Here is a 15,543-nt window from a genome sequence, read left to right as displayed (position 1 = left end):
CATAAAGGACACAGGGCAGGAAAGCTCCGTGAGTGCATGGCCCTGCACGTTGCAGCTCTACCTGAAGAGCTGCAGTCAGCAGGGCTTTCTGCCAAGGAAATCCTATGCCCAGTTCCCTCCTGGCCAGCTCCGGTGGGCTGTCTGAAGGGACAGCAAAAATCCCAGCGCACTTCCTGAACAGACTAAGGGATAACCGACATTCCCTGTGTGGGMACAGCCACCTGCACACTCCAAGGGCAAGTGTGAGCGAGCTCAGTGAGCGTGTAATGGCTGCCACACTCGTCTGCAGAGCCACCGTGCTGGGGGACCTCTGCCAGTGTTGCATGAAGGGCTTTGGGTTCCCTGGGGTAAAAAGTACTAGAGAAAGCCCAGCCCTTCCCGTGTTCCTTTTCCTCACCTAAAATAGACTTCACACTYATCTACTGGGCTGGAATAGCCAGAACAGGTTGTGAATTTCCAGTGGAGCCACTCACTCCAACTCAGGAAACAGCAAACAGACCCCCAGTTCTCATCTATAGCTCTTCAAAGAAAGCAAGCAGTGCCTCCCTTCTCAGTCATTTTCCCAGGAAAGAGGAGGGCAATGAAATGAAAAGCCCTGAAGACCACTGGGCAGGGCTGCAATTTTCTATGAGAGGCAAGCTGAGGAATTCCCACACACTGCTATTCCCCAGAATTTCTACTGCTGAGTGTTAATTCTGCTACAGATTTCACAATTCCTACTGCAGGCTGATGATGTTGTGTGGGAGAACACAGGAGACTTGCTGAGACTGCCAAATTGCTAAACAAGTGTGATGGTGGGCTCTCCCTTCCTCCATGTGTCTGAGCCTCGGAGGAGAACGGGGAGGAGAGCTTAAGTGGTGCAGAAGAAGGATTGAAAGCTGCCTCTGTCATTGACTTGTTCCATTCTTTGGATTATTTCCCTGGGGTTCTTGTGTATTTTTGTTATTAGTAACTAATAATAATTTCTATATAGCGCTTTGCATCCTGAAGGACCCTAAAGCACATCACACACTTCATAAACTAATTAACAGCTGTGAGCCTAATTCCACTCTTGGTTGTGGCCCTAACTGCTGAAGGAGCAGCTCAGAGTCACACTAGATTTACACCAGTTTAACTGAGGACAGCGTCTCCCTATAGATACAGCTGGATATGTCAGAGACAAATGCAATGTGGAGTTGGAGATGAAAGATTTGAAGTGCCTTTTCTCCTCCTTCATAATTTAAAAATGACTAAGGAAATTGCATTCAAAAAGCCTTGTGAACACAGCATTACAATTGCAAGATTCCAGATTTGGAGTCTGGGAACAGCCAAGTCCTGATTCCTGCTGAGTTAGGGGCTCAGTTCATATCTGTACCAAGGCATGCACAGCTTTTAGCTCATCCCAGACTGTGCAGGATGCTTTCCACCATGTAAGGAGGGCTGTTTTGCCCTCTTTTCTTGCCTGTTAAAGCCATGTCTGTGCACAGTTAATTCCTGTGACTACCCCAGGGGTACAGTCTCATCACTGATCCACAACATGACCTCCTGCACAAGGTGAGCCTGGCTCTGTCCTCTGAAGCACACTCACAGATCAGCAACACAGTTACATCTGAGCAGAAAAATGTAACCCGATAGGATAACTAAATCACAATTTTTCTAGCTTCTGGTTTTCCTCTAGTACTTCTGGGGAAAGATTAATTCATTTAAGCTCTGGGTCTTTGAGTCCAAGTTTGAGATGGCTCAGTCCTTATGTTCTCATCCAGCTAGGATGTTGTTTACATGCTCTGATTTCTGAGAGTTTGATGTTGTAGCCCTGTATGCAAAAACTGTCCTAGTTACATTGTTGCCATGATAGGGAAGGAAAAAAAAAAAAAAGAGCAGCAATATCTCAAATACTTCCTCCCTCCTATTCGCCCATTAGTATCTCCATTCCTCTGACATCTGGATATGCAGCTGTGTATTGGGATTGCCAGTTGTAGCTATGGAGCATCTCCTCTCCTCCCACACCTTATGCACATCACTTCTCTCTTGCTGCAGATAATTGCATCACCCTTCCTGTCACTCGGCTCACAGTTGTGGTGTCACATTTGACTCGTTGCACACACACCCATATAAATATTTTTGATACAAAGTGCTGTATTATTTTTTTTAATCATTTGTAATATCTTGATTGCTTTCACTTGTCCTTCCTGTTTTGCTTGGACTTTTCTCCATGACCTGATCAACTTCTGCCTTTATTTCTCCATCCTCTGCCACAGCAGGTCCAGCACCTAAGTTGTGTTCTTGGAATTTGAAACCCAACATCATGCTACCACATATGAGCACAATCACTTACAAGCCGTTTTCTCAATTCTGTTYCTGGTTCCCAGCTCATTTAAAATCTAGTTCTGTCTCTTCTTGCAAGACAAATACAATACTTTTACTAACCCAGCTAATATSCCTTGAAAACTGGTACAGTGCTTGTAAGCCAGAAAGTTCATGTGTTTTTCCTTCCTGGAGTGACACTGGTCACTCTAACAAGGGTAGAAATTGTTTCTGGCCTCTCTGCTGAAGAACCAGAGATATTGTTCATGCTTTACTCATTCACTGACTCACACAGGAAAATAGCATTATAAAAACCAAATTATTTCATTGACATATAAATGAAATCATTCATTTGTTACATATGTATATACAAAATCATTTGCAATGCAAGTGCAGAAAGCAAATGTGAGAAATAGGACATTAGGAGGAACACAGTTATCCATAGCGTTCAATGATTTAGATGAGCCTAATATATTTTTGTGTTAAGTACCATTTTCAGAAGAAATTCAGTCCAGGTTTGATTCTGGTAAAGTGTAGAAAACAGATGCATTTGTTTAGCATGTGTAGACGTGTGAGACAGTGCCTGCAAAAAAGGATTTTTTGAATGATTTTTATTATTGCTGTGTTGAGGCTTTTCATTTGTGACTTGGACATGTCTAGCAGTCCCTGAAATCCAGCCACCGCAATATTTCAGTTTGCAAAGCTCAAACATACTGGATTTGCCTTTGCACCAAAACGCTTTCAGGAGCTTTTGCCCAATTTTCCTAGCCAATCTCACTCCCTGCCTGTGACAAAGYACGGGAAATTTCAAGCCACAGCGAGGATATTTTTGAAAGTTACAACCCTGTAAAAAGAGGGTGTTTATAAATGGAAATCTTCATATAATCTTAATAATAGGTTTTGCTACCACTGCATCTCCACCCACATACACGGCACAGCTATAGCCAGCTCTGAGGCAGTCTATGGGCTACTTAGCGGCGCGCAGCAGCCACAGCACYGAGCATGGTGGGAAGGAGGGGAGGCTGCCGCCTCCAAGGAAAAATGCAAAGCAGTTCCAGGCTGACAGCAGTGCAGAGTCCAGCTCTAGCACAGCGTGGGCCCCCTTGGCTGCTGCAGCAGAGCTCTGCAAGGCACCATGTGGGGTGGCGCCAGGGTGGGATGGGCTCTCCTGCACTCCCACATCACTTAAATGCTGTAGGAGAGACCTAAGCACATGTGTGGTCATCTCACCAAAAGAGTGGACAAGCATTGGAAAGGGCTGCCCAGACAAGTGGTGGAGTCACCATCCCTGCAGGAGTTCAAGAAAGAACTGGACATGGCACTTAGTGCTTTGGTTAAGTTGGCACGATGGTGATGGGTCAAAGGCTGGACTCGGTGATCYTGGAGGTCTTTTCCAACCTAAATGATTCAATGATCCTTCTGTCATTAGCCCCTCTCTTTCATCAGGCTATTGTCAGGGATGGCTGCAGGGAGTAAGAGAGGAGAAGAGCTGAAAAAGGCAGAACAGGAGCCTGGTATTGGTTTGGATGGGACTAATCTCCCTGCTGCTCACTGGTGGCTCTCTATACCGCTCTCCCTCCCCCTCATAATCTCCTCCTCACTGCTACCCCATAATGGCTTCTCCCACTTATTTCTCCCATCTTTGTCTGCCTTTCTTTTCCTGTTTATCAACCATCTCCTGAATAAATTAATCTCCCCAGAGTTGCTATGTTCAGGCCATTTTACTGCTGTAGCTTTGGTCATTTGGTCACTGCAGAGGTAGTGTGATACACCTCTTCCTCCATGCTCATCAAGGCAACAATGGTCTGTAAGGCAGTGTTTGTAACATTTTTATTGAAACCCCCTATATCATCTGATCCTTGGCAACAGCTGTAATAAACATGATTATTAATAATAAGGTGAGGAGAGCTGGTATAATGGTTCTACCTAATAAGCAGGGCAGATATTCTTTCATAACTATAAGAGCAATTTCTATTTTYGCACGAGTTCTTTTACAGGCTTCTTCAGCACAATATCTGAATGATTTCCAGTGGCACATTAAGTGATGGGGCTTGATATMAGTCACATGTGATTTGTTCTTTTATCCTCTCCCCAGGGAGAGAATTATGTATGCAACATACTGGTTATGTTGCTAGGGTTTTGTTTGGGTTTTTTAACATGCACACTGCTACATGTTTGCATTGAAGAGCCACATCAAAGCAGGTGCATTACATCTGAACAGGGAAGTGGCAAGATTTTTGATGGCCTGTGGTTCTCATGGGATCTCTGCAACTGTCCCAGGCTCAACTCCGTAGASCACATTTGCTGCTCCATGGAGCTTCTCCTTATAGTGGAAAGTCCCTTTTGACCCTAATGAGAGCTGAGCACTTTTCAGTCTTAAAATTACCCACCTTGGGCAAAAGGTATTGGCCCTGACACAGCATCCCCTGCCACTGTGCAGGGTCAGAGCTGCAGGAGCAGCACCTGCTAAAGCCCCAGAATGGCCATCCCTTGTGCTACACTTGCTGGTTTAACCCTCCACCCCGTAACCTGCCTACCGAGGCAGGTGAAAAGATGGCCTGGTTTTTGTAAAGTGCTATCGATGGAGAGATTTCYAGAGGGATAACGAGCCCTTTGGAAGGGCCAGTCTTTCTTCTGGGCATGTCAGCGCAGGTGGGTAAAAGCAGATGCCCGCAAGCACTGTCTGTGCTCCCTGTCACTGTGCTTTTCATCAGCTCTGAATCCCCCAAAATTAGGCGTGCTCTCAAGTGCTTCATTCTTGGAAGGGGGGAGAGCAATCTAAATGCCTTCAAAAGGCTTTTCCTGTGCTCTTTGTCACTTCATGAAACTTCATTCCTTCCTCTTGCAGTCATGTCAGGTTGAGCATTAACAACTCAGTGTCACCAGTGTCAATTTTTGACAGGGACAGCAGACCTCCTCTCCYGGTTTGGAAGCCTTTTGTGTGTAAGAAAGGCATGCCAGCAGTTTGCCATGTAACTGTGGAATTTGTCTTCGTAGCCCAGCAGYTGGCTCTGAACCTCACTTCACCACCTGTACCAAAGGGACTCTGCTCAGAAACAGAATCCTGGAGCAGAAATGTTTGTGTTATTGTCTGACTACCTGCCCTTCCTGTGCCATTTCTCATATCTCTTTTGTGGGCAGATAGCAAACACAAAATCTTTAATCTTTATTCTGCATCAAAGTTTACTCCTAGGGCAGGCACCACAAGTGGGAACTCTGAGAACYGTCACATCTACACAGCCTTCATATAAGGAGAAGGTCACATCAAAATTGAACATGTTATATTTGAACTAGATAGTGGGAAGAATTATCTGGCCTAAATGATCCAGTATCTGATCACTTTCATACAATAATACAAATATCCTCAGCCTACTTCCCCGAGGCAGGGAAATGCCACAATTCCCATTTTGAGTGAAAGAAGGTGGGGGGTAAGTGGCTTGCCTAAAATGATACAGGGAGTGTGTGACGGAAAGTGATACTGAATCCTTGGCTAACACCAAGCCATCTTTCTCAGCTTTTGGAGACAACAGCTATATCCAGCCCCCTTTATTTATTTCTCTTCAAGCCATCATGCCAAAACCTCTGCTAAATTAGCGAGTGAAACTGAAGTAAAGCTTTCAGTGGATTGCTTTTCTCCATAAATGGAAATATCACAAATCATTCTGGGAAAACAGGTCTTTCTGTTCTTGTCCCTCTTTGTCTGCTTCTCTCCTTTTGGATGTCTTTTCCTCTGCCTCTGGCTCACAGTTTTCAGATGTACGGTCCTGACCATTTAAAAGTGTTCCTACCTCGCAGGAAGGGAGTAGCTTTTCATTCTTTGGAACTTACTATTTTGCAATGGATTTCACTCTGCAGGCAACCGAGACTTCTGAAAGAGACAGGGCTGCACAAAGCTGCACAAAAATAAACCATATCCCCAACAATACCGAGCCAGGTTCTCATCGGGGGTAACTCAGTCTGAGTTTTGCTGCAGCAGGGCTGGCAGCTGCCAGCTGTCCTGGATAGACAGCATGTACCCAAACAAAGATCCTGCCACATTGGAGGAGGTCTCTCTAAGAGATGAATGCACAGTTGACATTGAATTTCAGGCATCTTAGTCATTTAGTCTCTCTTGGCAAGTATGATTGTTTGTGCCTGTTCTAACGACCCAACTGGGTAACTTCTGTCCCCGTCCAGGCACTGCAGGGCTGCCTGTTGCAACAATCCTGGCTCTTATGGGCTGCATTTTCCAAAGTTTGGGCAGGCAACAAGCAAACAGTAGTGATTTTGTCTAGTGATTCCCAGTAACACACAGGGGAGGCAAGGACTGCTCTGTGGTTTCTCATGGACCTGGGCATCCCCAGCCTAAGCAGACAGGTTGGTGCTCATTCCCCCTCCTYTGCAGCCTGCACACCCTAAAGCAGGCTTTTGGAGGAGAGGGACTGAGGAACAGGAAGAAGATGGGATGGGGGAGCATGAACAAGGATGAGAGGAGAGCCCAAACTGCACTATAAGAGCTACAGGGAGGAGGTGGAAGCATGTGGCTTTAGTTTCTCAGAGAGGTGGATGGGAGAAGAAAAAGACATGCAGAGTTTCAAGGTTTACAGCATGAAATACCTTGAGTTGAGAAGAACGGGAAGGGCAAAGGGACACAAGCAGAGAGGAGATTTTGGTCTTACTTTTTTGGGGGGTTCTTTTATCCTTGATCCCTACATGCCYTCCAACATGAGGATTTGATCTTGCTCAGGCATTCAGGAGATGAATTGTAGGGTGGCACACAGCTCTCAACGTCCCTGGCTCTGCAAACCACACATGCAGAACAAGAAAAAGCTGTTGTGTCAGACCTCAGCAGCACTGCTGAGCCGCTACATCCCCCCTCCCCTCTTCCACCAGCACAGGTGCCAGGGAAGCTGCTGTACCATCTCAGCAGGCCACAGATGTCCATCAGAGAATTGCCGAGTGACCTTGGCACAAGAAGTGACATCAAGGCCTTCCCCACACCAAGCGGGTTTTTGAACCACTGCCAGCCATCACTCACCTGCTCCGTGCACTTTGGGAGCTGCTGGCACCAGCACACGCACACCATGCCCTCTTTAACACGTCCCTGTATGGCACCAGGCAGAGGAGCGCTGTCACCCCCATTTTAGAGGGTGGGACTCTGAGGCAGAGAGAAATGGTTTTAACAGCACACCTGTGGCAGAACAAAACTGAATCTTGTTCTCTTGTATTCCCAGTTAGCGCATTAATGACCTAAATTCTGCATCCTTTCCCCATCCATYGCCCAGAGGAGCTGGGAGGCATTGGAGGAGAGGGTGTGGTAGCACAGGCAAGCAGTCAGCATCTGGATCCACAGCACCCTGCACTCAGCACAGACAAAGCAGGGGCTAAAGTGGGACCGACACTGCCCTCACCAACCCCAGCAGGGCAGATGCAGGGAGGGGAATTGACCTGGCACAGGCCCTTCTGTGGAGAAGTGCGGCCCCGCAATGTCACAGCATTTTAGGCAAGCCAAGGCTGGACACTTCAGTGGCCAAGTACCCTGCTAAGCCAGGGCAGCAAAGCCTTTGGGACACTCAGCACCAGGAGCAGATTTTCAAAGAGCCTGCATGTCCCCTCAGCCTGTCTATGCGGCTGAACCTTTAACCAGCTATCCCACGCAAGTCCATATAAAAGACAGCCTGCACCAGATGCAGCATCTTCCCCAAGCAGCTCAATTCTTTACACAGGAATTAAACAGCCTCAAATTCAGCAAGAAACAGAGTGGGGGAGAGGGAGAAAAAAGGAAGCAGGGAAAGGATGTCACACAGTGAGGGGATTTCCAGATGCATCTTCCCTCCTTGGCTGATTCCAACTGGGAGGCTCCGGCTGTGTGCTGGGAACATCACCTGGGAGGTGCCTGCAGGTTCTGCCTGCTCCCCCAGCATGTATGGGCAGGAGAAACTTAGTGTTCAGGATCTGCTGGGCAAGGAACTGAAATCTGTGAAATCTGAAGCTGGAGACCTCCCCAGTGCCCCGGAGAGTGCCAGTGTTCCCGTGCGCTGTACAGCAGTGACCGCAGCCAAAAGATCAGGATGATGAGCTGCTCATCTGTCGCAGGCAGATGGCCCCAGGCAGTCAGGGGCAAGCAAGGGAAAGGACCCCCTTCATGCTGTATCTGCCTGCCTCATAGGGATTTTAGGATTTTAGTGGGCAAGTAGCAGTGTGGAAGTGTGCCAAGGCAATTTGCTCGGCTGTGAAGCTTTCCTTCCAGAAGAACAATGGCTGAGCAGCAAGAAACAGAGTGGGTACTGGAACAGGGTAACTGGATTGGGGATGGGTGATCAATAACCTTCTTTCATAACCYACAGTTTCAATGTGGGAATAGTATGTCAGAGCTACACAGAGAGGCTTTGTTCCTACTTTTCTTCTCCTATTACTAATCCCTTAATGCACATACACTCCTCTCTGCTGTCTCGTCTCCTCATGCAAGCCCTTTGAATGATTCTGAGCCCAGCTTCTGAACCAGCTGGGTGCAGAAGCCAAACTTGGGGGCTGACCTAAAGGAATCCACATACCTGCCTTCTATGTACTCAGCAATTTACTGAGGGTTGCTTCCCAAAGCATCCCAAATATTAATCCATCAAGGCTTGGCCTCAGGAAGAAACTCAGGGACAATCCTGTGAGCTTGGTCCTTCTTCCATCTGTTTACAAACACCTGAACGATGATTCAAACTCATCTGAAATAAACCTTCCAAGACATGGCTTGGGGATCTGACATGCTGCCTGCAGGTCTCAGCCTGGGTAGTCTTGGTCTGGAAGAGCTCTGTTGCTCTTCCCAGAAGCAACAACCTCAAGTGTGGTGGCTTCATTTTCCYCTTGTCCTGGACACCCAGCTGTTTCAGAAGCTGGGCTCAGGGTCAGGGTGGCAGGAGGCTTACCCAGGTTGCCACAGCATTTGCCACTCACCAGACTCGAGCTCTAAATGCTTCTGCAGAGGAATCAATGAGCCTCAGCCACTTTGTTGGTTGATCTCTGGTGAGGAGGCCCATGGGATCACCATGCCTACCCATGCACCTCATGCAGACACTGGGACAGATTATGTCCTCCTTTCTGGACAGATTATGTCCATCAGATCTGTGAAAATGGCCAGTGCCAGTGTTCAGAGGGAAATGGAATGGAGGATAAGAGAAAARGTTTGTGGGAACCTCAGGGGATATAATGAAATTGTCTTTCACATGGTCACCCCTGTACAAGGATGGACAGCCTGATTGTTTGATATACTAATTTACCAGTGGTCATGGTGAAAATTATGTGGCTTGAGGAGTATCTCTCTGGAGTGGTATTCCTGATGTCAGGAGAAGAAATGAATGATGAACATAAGAGTCTGGTACACATTCCAGCTAACAAAAGACTTGGAAGATGTCGCTGGCCTCCAGTGGGATGGTCTTTTTGGTCACGGAGAGTGTGAAAAAGGTGCCCCATGACTAAAACTAGCAAAAGGCCCTGTACAAATCCCAGCCTGAAGAAATTGTGTCCAGGCCAATCTCCCTCCCTTATGGTAGAAGATTTTTCTCCCCCCTGTGCAAGGGTGCTTCACTGCATATATCCACTTGCACCAAGCTTGTAGCCTCAGCCTGTGAGAGGCCACAAGAGAAGGCCTGACAAAGGTATGCAAAAGCAGTCATTAGGAGAAAGCAGATTAAGAGTTTTTGTTCTCCCACCAAACCAGAACAAAGGGATGTGTCCTGCCCACTGAATGAAAGGGCAGCAAATTCGCAGCTCAGAGAAACAAACACGTTTGCACCCACACGGGATCACCCTGCCATGATCCCCGCACTGCTGGGATCCACGGAGGCCATACCGGGGGAAGCACTGAGGTGTGATGATGTGACCCCCAGTGACACTGTCGATGCTGAGGGAGGGAACCCTGACACCTGTCCTTTGCAGTAGGTCCCAGTCTCTGGCTCTGGTTCCTATCCCACCTCCCTCAAAGCGGGCAGTGCTCTCCCACCTGTCTGCAGCAGGAGTCACAGAGCTCCTGGTGCTCTCCTCTGCCAACTGAGGCATGCTGGGCTAGATGGGCATCAGGCTGGATCCTGACAGCAAACCTCACATTCCTGGGCAAATACGAGGGAGATCCATTGGCGAGTGTGCAAGGAGAGCCCCGGGCATTTCCCAGGCATGCACACATGAGTGGGTGTGCTGCCTGGGAGGAAGGCAGGGCGGGCACAAAAGGTGACACAGAGGGCGGCTGTTCCTGCAAGGCAGGTTTTGGTGTTCTCATTTGTTCTTTTTTTCTCTTGTTCCCTAGGGAATTTTAAAGGTCTGTGTAAGCAAATCGATCACTTCCCTGAGGATGCAGATTATGAAGCCGATACAGCAGAATATTTCCTCCGTAAGTCCACAGGCTCTTTTTGCAATGGCTCGTAGGTGCTAGCGTCGGGCGCCTTTTCTTTTCTGAACACGAGGTGGTGGAGACATGGGGACCTGTGAGGCTCAGTGGAGACCCCAGAGTCTTGTCACCCCCTAAAAATGGCTCCATTCTCACCTCCCTGTGGCCCTGGCCGTGAGACAGTGCAAATTCGAACTTACAGTAACAAGTAATGGCTTTTTTTTTTTATTTAGCAGCAATTAATTGCAATATAAAATCAGTCTCAATTCAAATCCATTGAAAAGCTGCTGATTGGGCATAAGGCCAGACTGGGCTAGCTGGAGCAGTGTGTGTTTGAGTGTGCATGTCCTCCTAAAGCAGAGGAAGTTTATATTTCCTTATCTGACAGTCCAGTGGCACCAGACTTAAGAAATCAGCTGGATTTTGTCTGAGGAGCTCTTATGTCTATGTTCACCTTTCCCCAAGCACCACTTCCCTCCAGAGGCTGCRGATCTGATATCTGCGATTTTAGTGATGGGAGCAGGGAGCAGGAAGCAGGAATAAGGACAGGCAGAGCCTTTTGGAGACAAGACCTGGTGCTCAGCCAGAGCCCCTAGGAGAGGTGCCGAACCCTGGGCACAAGGCATGTCTGTAAGGAAACCCAGCCCGAGCAGCAAGCCCAGCCTGGGATGTGTGAGTGAAGCTCACTGAGCTTTGCGCAGCAGCATCCTGGCCAGCAAGACAGATCCACATCAGGTGTTGCCCTGCCTGGCTGCCCTCCCCAGGCAGCTTTTCCATCACCCTAGAGGCAGGAGCTTACTCTTCCTTTAGCACAGCTGAACAGTGAACACTCCTTTTAGGTCCCTACCTCACTATCCTGCCCTCCCTCTGCAAGTCCAACAACATCTTTTGATATCATGAGATCTTCTCCCTACAGAAATCTGAGATAAGTGCTTTTGACCTTCCAAGGTTAATCATCAGAGGCTTCTGATGATTATAATCATTCATCCTRGCTTCACCGGGAGTCTTTCAGAGTTGCTCCTTGTCATCCGGGTATGCTCCAAGCCAGATGTGGAGACCCGGCCCTGCGGCAGGGATGAGAGAGACAATTTAGGATCTGTGAGGCGCATTTGTATGCGAAAAGAGGCAGATCTTATGCTGCTTCCTCTTGGTTTCTCAAACAGTCCTTCATCCACTGTAAACTGTAAATAACCGAGGGAGATTGCTTCTCTCAGCTGCCTTTCTGCAGCACCAGTGTCTTAATTGCTGCATGGCCCCTGAACAGCAGAGCTGAAGTCAGGGGTTTGATCCAGTTTGGCACAGGCATGACAAAGGTTTGCAGGCTGCCTCCGAGGGCAAACCAGCCCTTGCAGGGTTGCTTGGGAGCAAGGAACATGCTTGCAGCATCAATTGCACTTCAGAAAAAAAAGAGCTGGGGGAAGGGGCCAAACATCTCATGAAAGATGGGTTTATTCCCTCAGAGAGAACAAGATCTGAAGACAAAAATTGGCCCAATGTCAGAACCTGACAGTGTCCCCAGGGTAGAGCCCTTTTTAAGAAAGAAACAGGTTCAAAGAGGGATTTGGCAAGTCAATAAAGGACTACTTGGGTCACTCCTGAGGGAAGTGGGATTTCTGCTGGCTTAGACCTGCCTGGAGAGGGCCCCCACTGAACAGATTCTTCCCAGAACTTCTGCCAAACCAGAGTCCCTGGGCGCTCTGCATGGGCYATGTCTGGCAGTGCCATCAAGAACAGCTAGGAAGATGTTTATTAGTATCAGATTAGGCAATTCCCCCAGGCCCAGTGAACCGGGACAATGATGGGGCAGTGTCCATGGCCTGGCTAGAAGGGCTTAGACATTATTTCTGCCAGGCACCCACAAAAGGTGTCTTAGGTTTTTTGAAACCAAGCACCTGTTATCAGAGAGGAAGCAGAAGCAYCCTTGGGTTGCTGTGCTAGCAGACACAGATGATTCAAGGGAGCATACAAAAAAAAGGGAGCCCCTTGTCTTTAGGCCACGGGCTCTGCACTCAGGAAGGCTGGATGATATCCTGCCCCTCTCTTGCCTCCTGTGAGAGGTTGAGGAAGTCCTTCTCCATCACACGACACCTGCAGCTTCCCATATCAGTCAACTACTTTGTGTTCTCCCAGCAGACTTGAATTTCAGAATTAAGACACAGATAAAACCAATGTAGTCAGGACCAGGCTGCAGGACTGACCGAGCATCCCTCTAGAAACCCTCTCAAGAGTGGGTGTCTGCTTGATGTTTGCTTCCTCACATTTAAGTTTCCCCTCGTCAAATCCCACCTTGCTTTCCAGAAGCTATTAAGGTAGTCATTACTGCTAGCCTGTTCCCTAAAAGGCAGCCAGGCAGTGCTGGAAAGAGAGGTTTCTCCTGCTTTCTGCATTCCCCGTGCACAGGCTAGGTCCCCCTCAAAGAGCTAATTGCTTGTGTCTGGCAGGATCTAGAGGCTGACAGGGTCTTTGAAGTGTGGTCTCTGCTCACTTAGGAAATAGTCCTGCATTTGCTTCAGGACTAGGGTTCATTCTTTCAGGCAAAGAAGGATTAGTTTTCATCCCCTCTTCCCGATCTTTGCTCCACAAGCAAAATTGCACCAGCCCGTCTGATACCTTTCTTTATCGAGCAGTGCTTCATTTCACACTTTAACAGCTTATTTTCTCTTGTGAAGGGAGGAAAGAAGGCCTTTCTTAAAAAAAAAAAAAAAAAAAAAAGAATATTTGTACCGCAGACTCAGGCAGAGCGTTGGCTCCCACCGAGCCGCCCACGAGCGGTGCGTGCGTTCGTGCCTGTGTGCGTGGGTGTGCACACACAGACTTGGCCTTTCACTGCGGGAACGCCAGTCAGGCCCCCCAGAAGCTTTGGGGTATGTTTTGCATGCACATATGAGCATATACGTGCATCTGTGCATCTATGCCATTGCCCTCTGCTGGCTGAGCTCTTCCTGTATCGACCGATGGAGAGCGTGCGTGTGTGGGARCTGGCACATCCAAACCCATCACTGCCCTCGGGAAGGAGCCCAGTCATTTAATCGCTAGGATAAGCCCCGCATTTCGACACACAGGGCTGGGACTTTTGCTTCTCAGTCTTCACTGCAGCTGCAAAGCAGTGCGTGGCACCGGGAGCTTTTTCTCAGCCCTAAAAAAAAAATAAATAAATAAATAAATAAAAAATCTCCTTGAGATGCTCATGCCCTTTTGGGAGGATTCGAGATTGAGCAGCTCTGCAGGAAACATTCGGGTTCTTTGAAGTGCAGGCTCGAGCAGCAGAGCTCCACAGAAGGAGAAGCTGCTGAACGGTGCCTGGGCTCTCCCTCCAGCCCACAGTCCCCCAAAAACAGAGGAAAGGATAGCATRAGGGGGCACAGACAACACAGGCAGGCTCCCAGCACAGCTTTCAGCCCCACAGCCCCCTCTTCCTCCTCATACCGAACCGCCAGCTCCATGGCAGCAGCAATGGCCAGGGTCTGGGAGAGTTGCTTTGGACCACTCTTTTTCTGACACACTTTGTTTCTCTCTCCCTCCCTCCCTCCATCCCCTAATGCCTTTATCTTTTCTTAAATTACTCCCCTACCACACGTTGCCCTCTGTCTCTCCCCTTCACCCCCACCCACAAAACGTGCTCGCATGCYCCCGGTCCCCTCACTCCGGTGCCGTTTCCCTGCCCCTGTTTCCTCTCTCTCATACCTGTGCTGTTCTTTCTGCCCCGCCCTCCCTGTCTCCTCTGCAGGGGCTGTTAGAGCCTCTAGTATTTTCCCGATCCTGAGTGTGATTCTGCTTTTCATGGGTGGACTCTGCATTGCAGCCAGCGAGTTCTACAAAACCCGACACAACATCATCCTTAGTGCCGGCATCTTCTTCGTGTCTGCAGGTAAAGGGATGCAGAGGGCTGGATAACCCGGGGATGGGCTCCAGGGGTTGGGGGGCTGCCCAGCCAGGACACCTACAAAGGCACAGTTACCTAGGCAGGAATGTGTGTATTCCCCAGCCCTGATGAACCTTATCTGGGCTGAAGCAGCATCACCAGGATGCCTCTCCACCCTGCCTGCTTGCCCAGCAGAGGCAGGTGGGCAGGAGCTTTCCTACTGCTTGGGAGCTGACGGAGGGAGAGTGCTTCCCTAACACACGGCATCGCTCAGGGACCAGCCAGAAGTGCAGTCCAGGGAAGAGGCAGACATATGAGGAGGGTTTTGCCCGAGTTTCCCAAGGAAAACTGCCCACCAGGAGGGGATGGGCAAGGATTCAACCCCACAGTCCCCACCACTGCCATGTGTGACCTTCCTGACATCTTCTCTCTCCCCTACCGAATGGCTTGCAGGTCTGAGTAATATAATTGGCATCATCGTATACATATCAGCCAACGCTGGAGACCCCTCCAAGAGTGACTCCAAGAAGAACAGCTACTCCTACGGCTGGTCCTTCTATTTCGGGGCCCTGTCCTTCATTATAGCCGAGATGGTGGGAGTGCTGGCTGTCCACATGTTCATAGACCGGCACAAACAGCTGCGCGCCAACGCTCGTGCCACGGACTACCTCCAGTCCTCCGCCATCACCCGCATCCCCAGCTACCGGTACCGCTATCAGAGACGCAGTCGCTCCAGCTCCCGCTCCACCGAGCCTTCACATTCCAGGGATGCCTCTCCCGTCGGGATCAAAGGGTTCAATACCCTCCCATCAACAGAGATCTCGATGTACACCCTGACCAGGGACCCGCTGAAGGCGAGCACCACCCCCACCGCCACCTACAACTCCGACAGGGATAACAGTTTCCTCCAGGTTCACAACTGTATCCAGAAAGAGAACAAGGACTCTATCCACACCAACACAGCCAACCGCCGGACCACCCCGGTATGAAGCCGTCGCCAGGAGCTGAAAATGGGGCAGGAACGGGCTGGAGGAGACGGGGTGGGCTG

General features: G+C 49.1%; 1 protein-coding gene across 2 annotated transcripts in view; it reads left to right on the top strand.

Annotated features, from left to right (window-relative positions):
• Window positions 1–15,537, top strand: part of CACNG2 (calcium voltage-gated channel auxiliary subunit gamma 2) — a 51,543-nt gene extending 36,006 nt beyond the window's left edge. For both annotated transcript variants that reach the window (XM_057387513.1, XM_057387504.1), the window contains 3 exons: window positions 10,553–10,636; window positions 14,361–14,501; window positions 14,949–15,537. In XM_057387513.1, the coding sequence (XP_057243496.1) occupies window positions 10,553–10,636; window positions 14,361–14,501; window positions 14,949–15,484 (761 nt within the window). In that variant the 3' untranslated portion in view covers window positions 15,485–15,537. The remainder of the gene's footprint in view (window positions 1–10,552; window positions 10,637–14,360; window positions 14,502–14,948) is intronic.
• The last annotated feature ends 6 nt before the right edge of the window (window positions 15,538–15,543 follow it).

This window comes from Malurus melanocephalus, unplaced genomic scaffold (genome assembly GCF_030028575.1).
Source record: "Malurus melanocephalus ecotype Western Australia unplaced genomic scaffold, MMel_1.1 scaffold_17, whole genome shotgun sequence".
NCBI lineage: Eukaryota > Metazoa > Chordata > Aves > Passeriformes > Maluridae > Malurus > Malurus melanocephalus.
The sequence above is the reverse complement of the archived record's forward strand: the minus strand, read 5'-3'. Positions and strand labels throughout refer to the sequence as shown.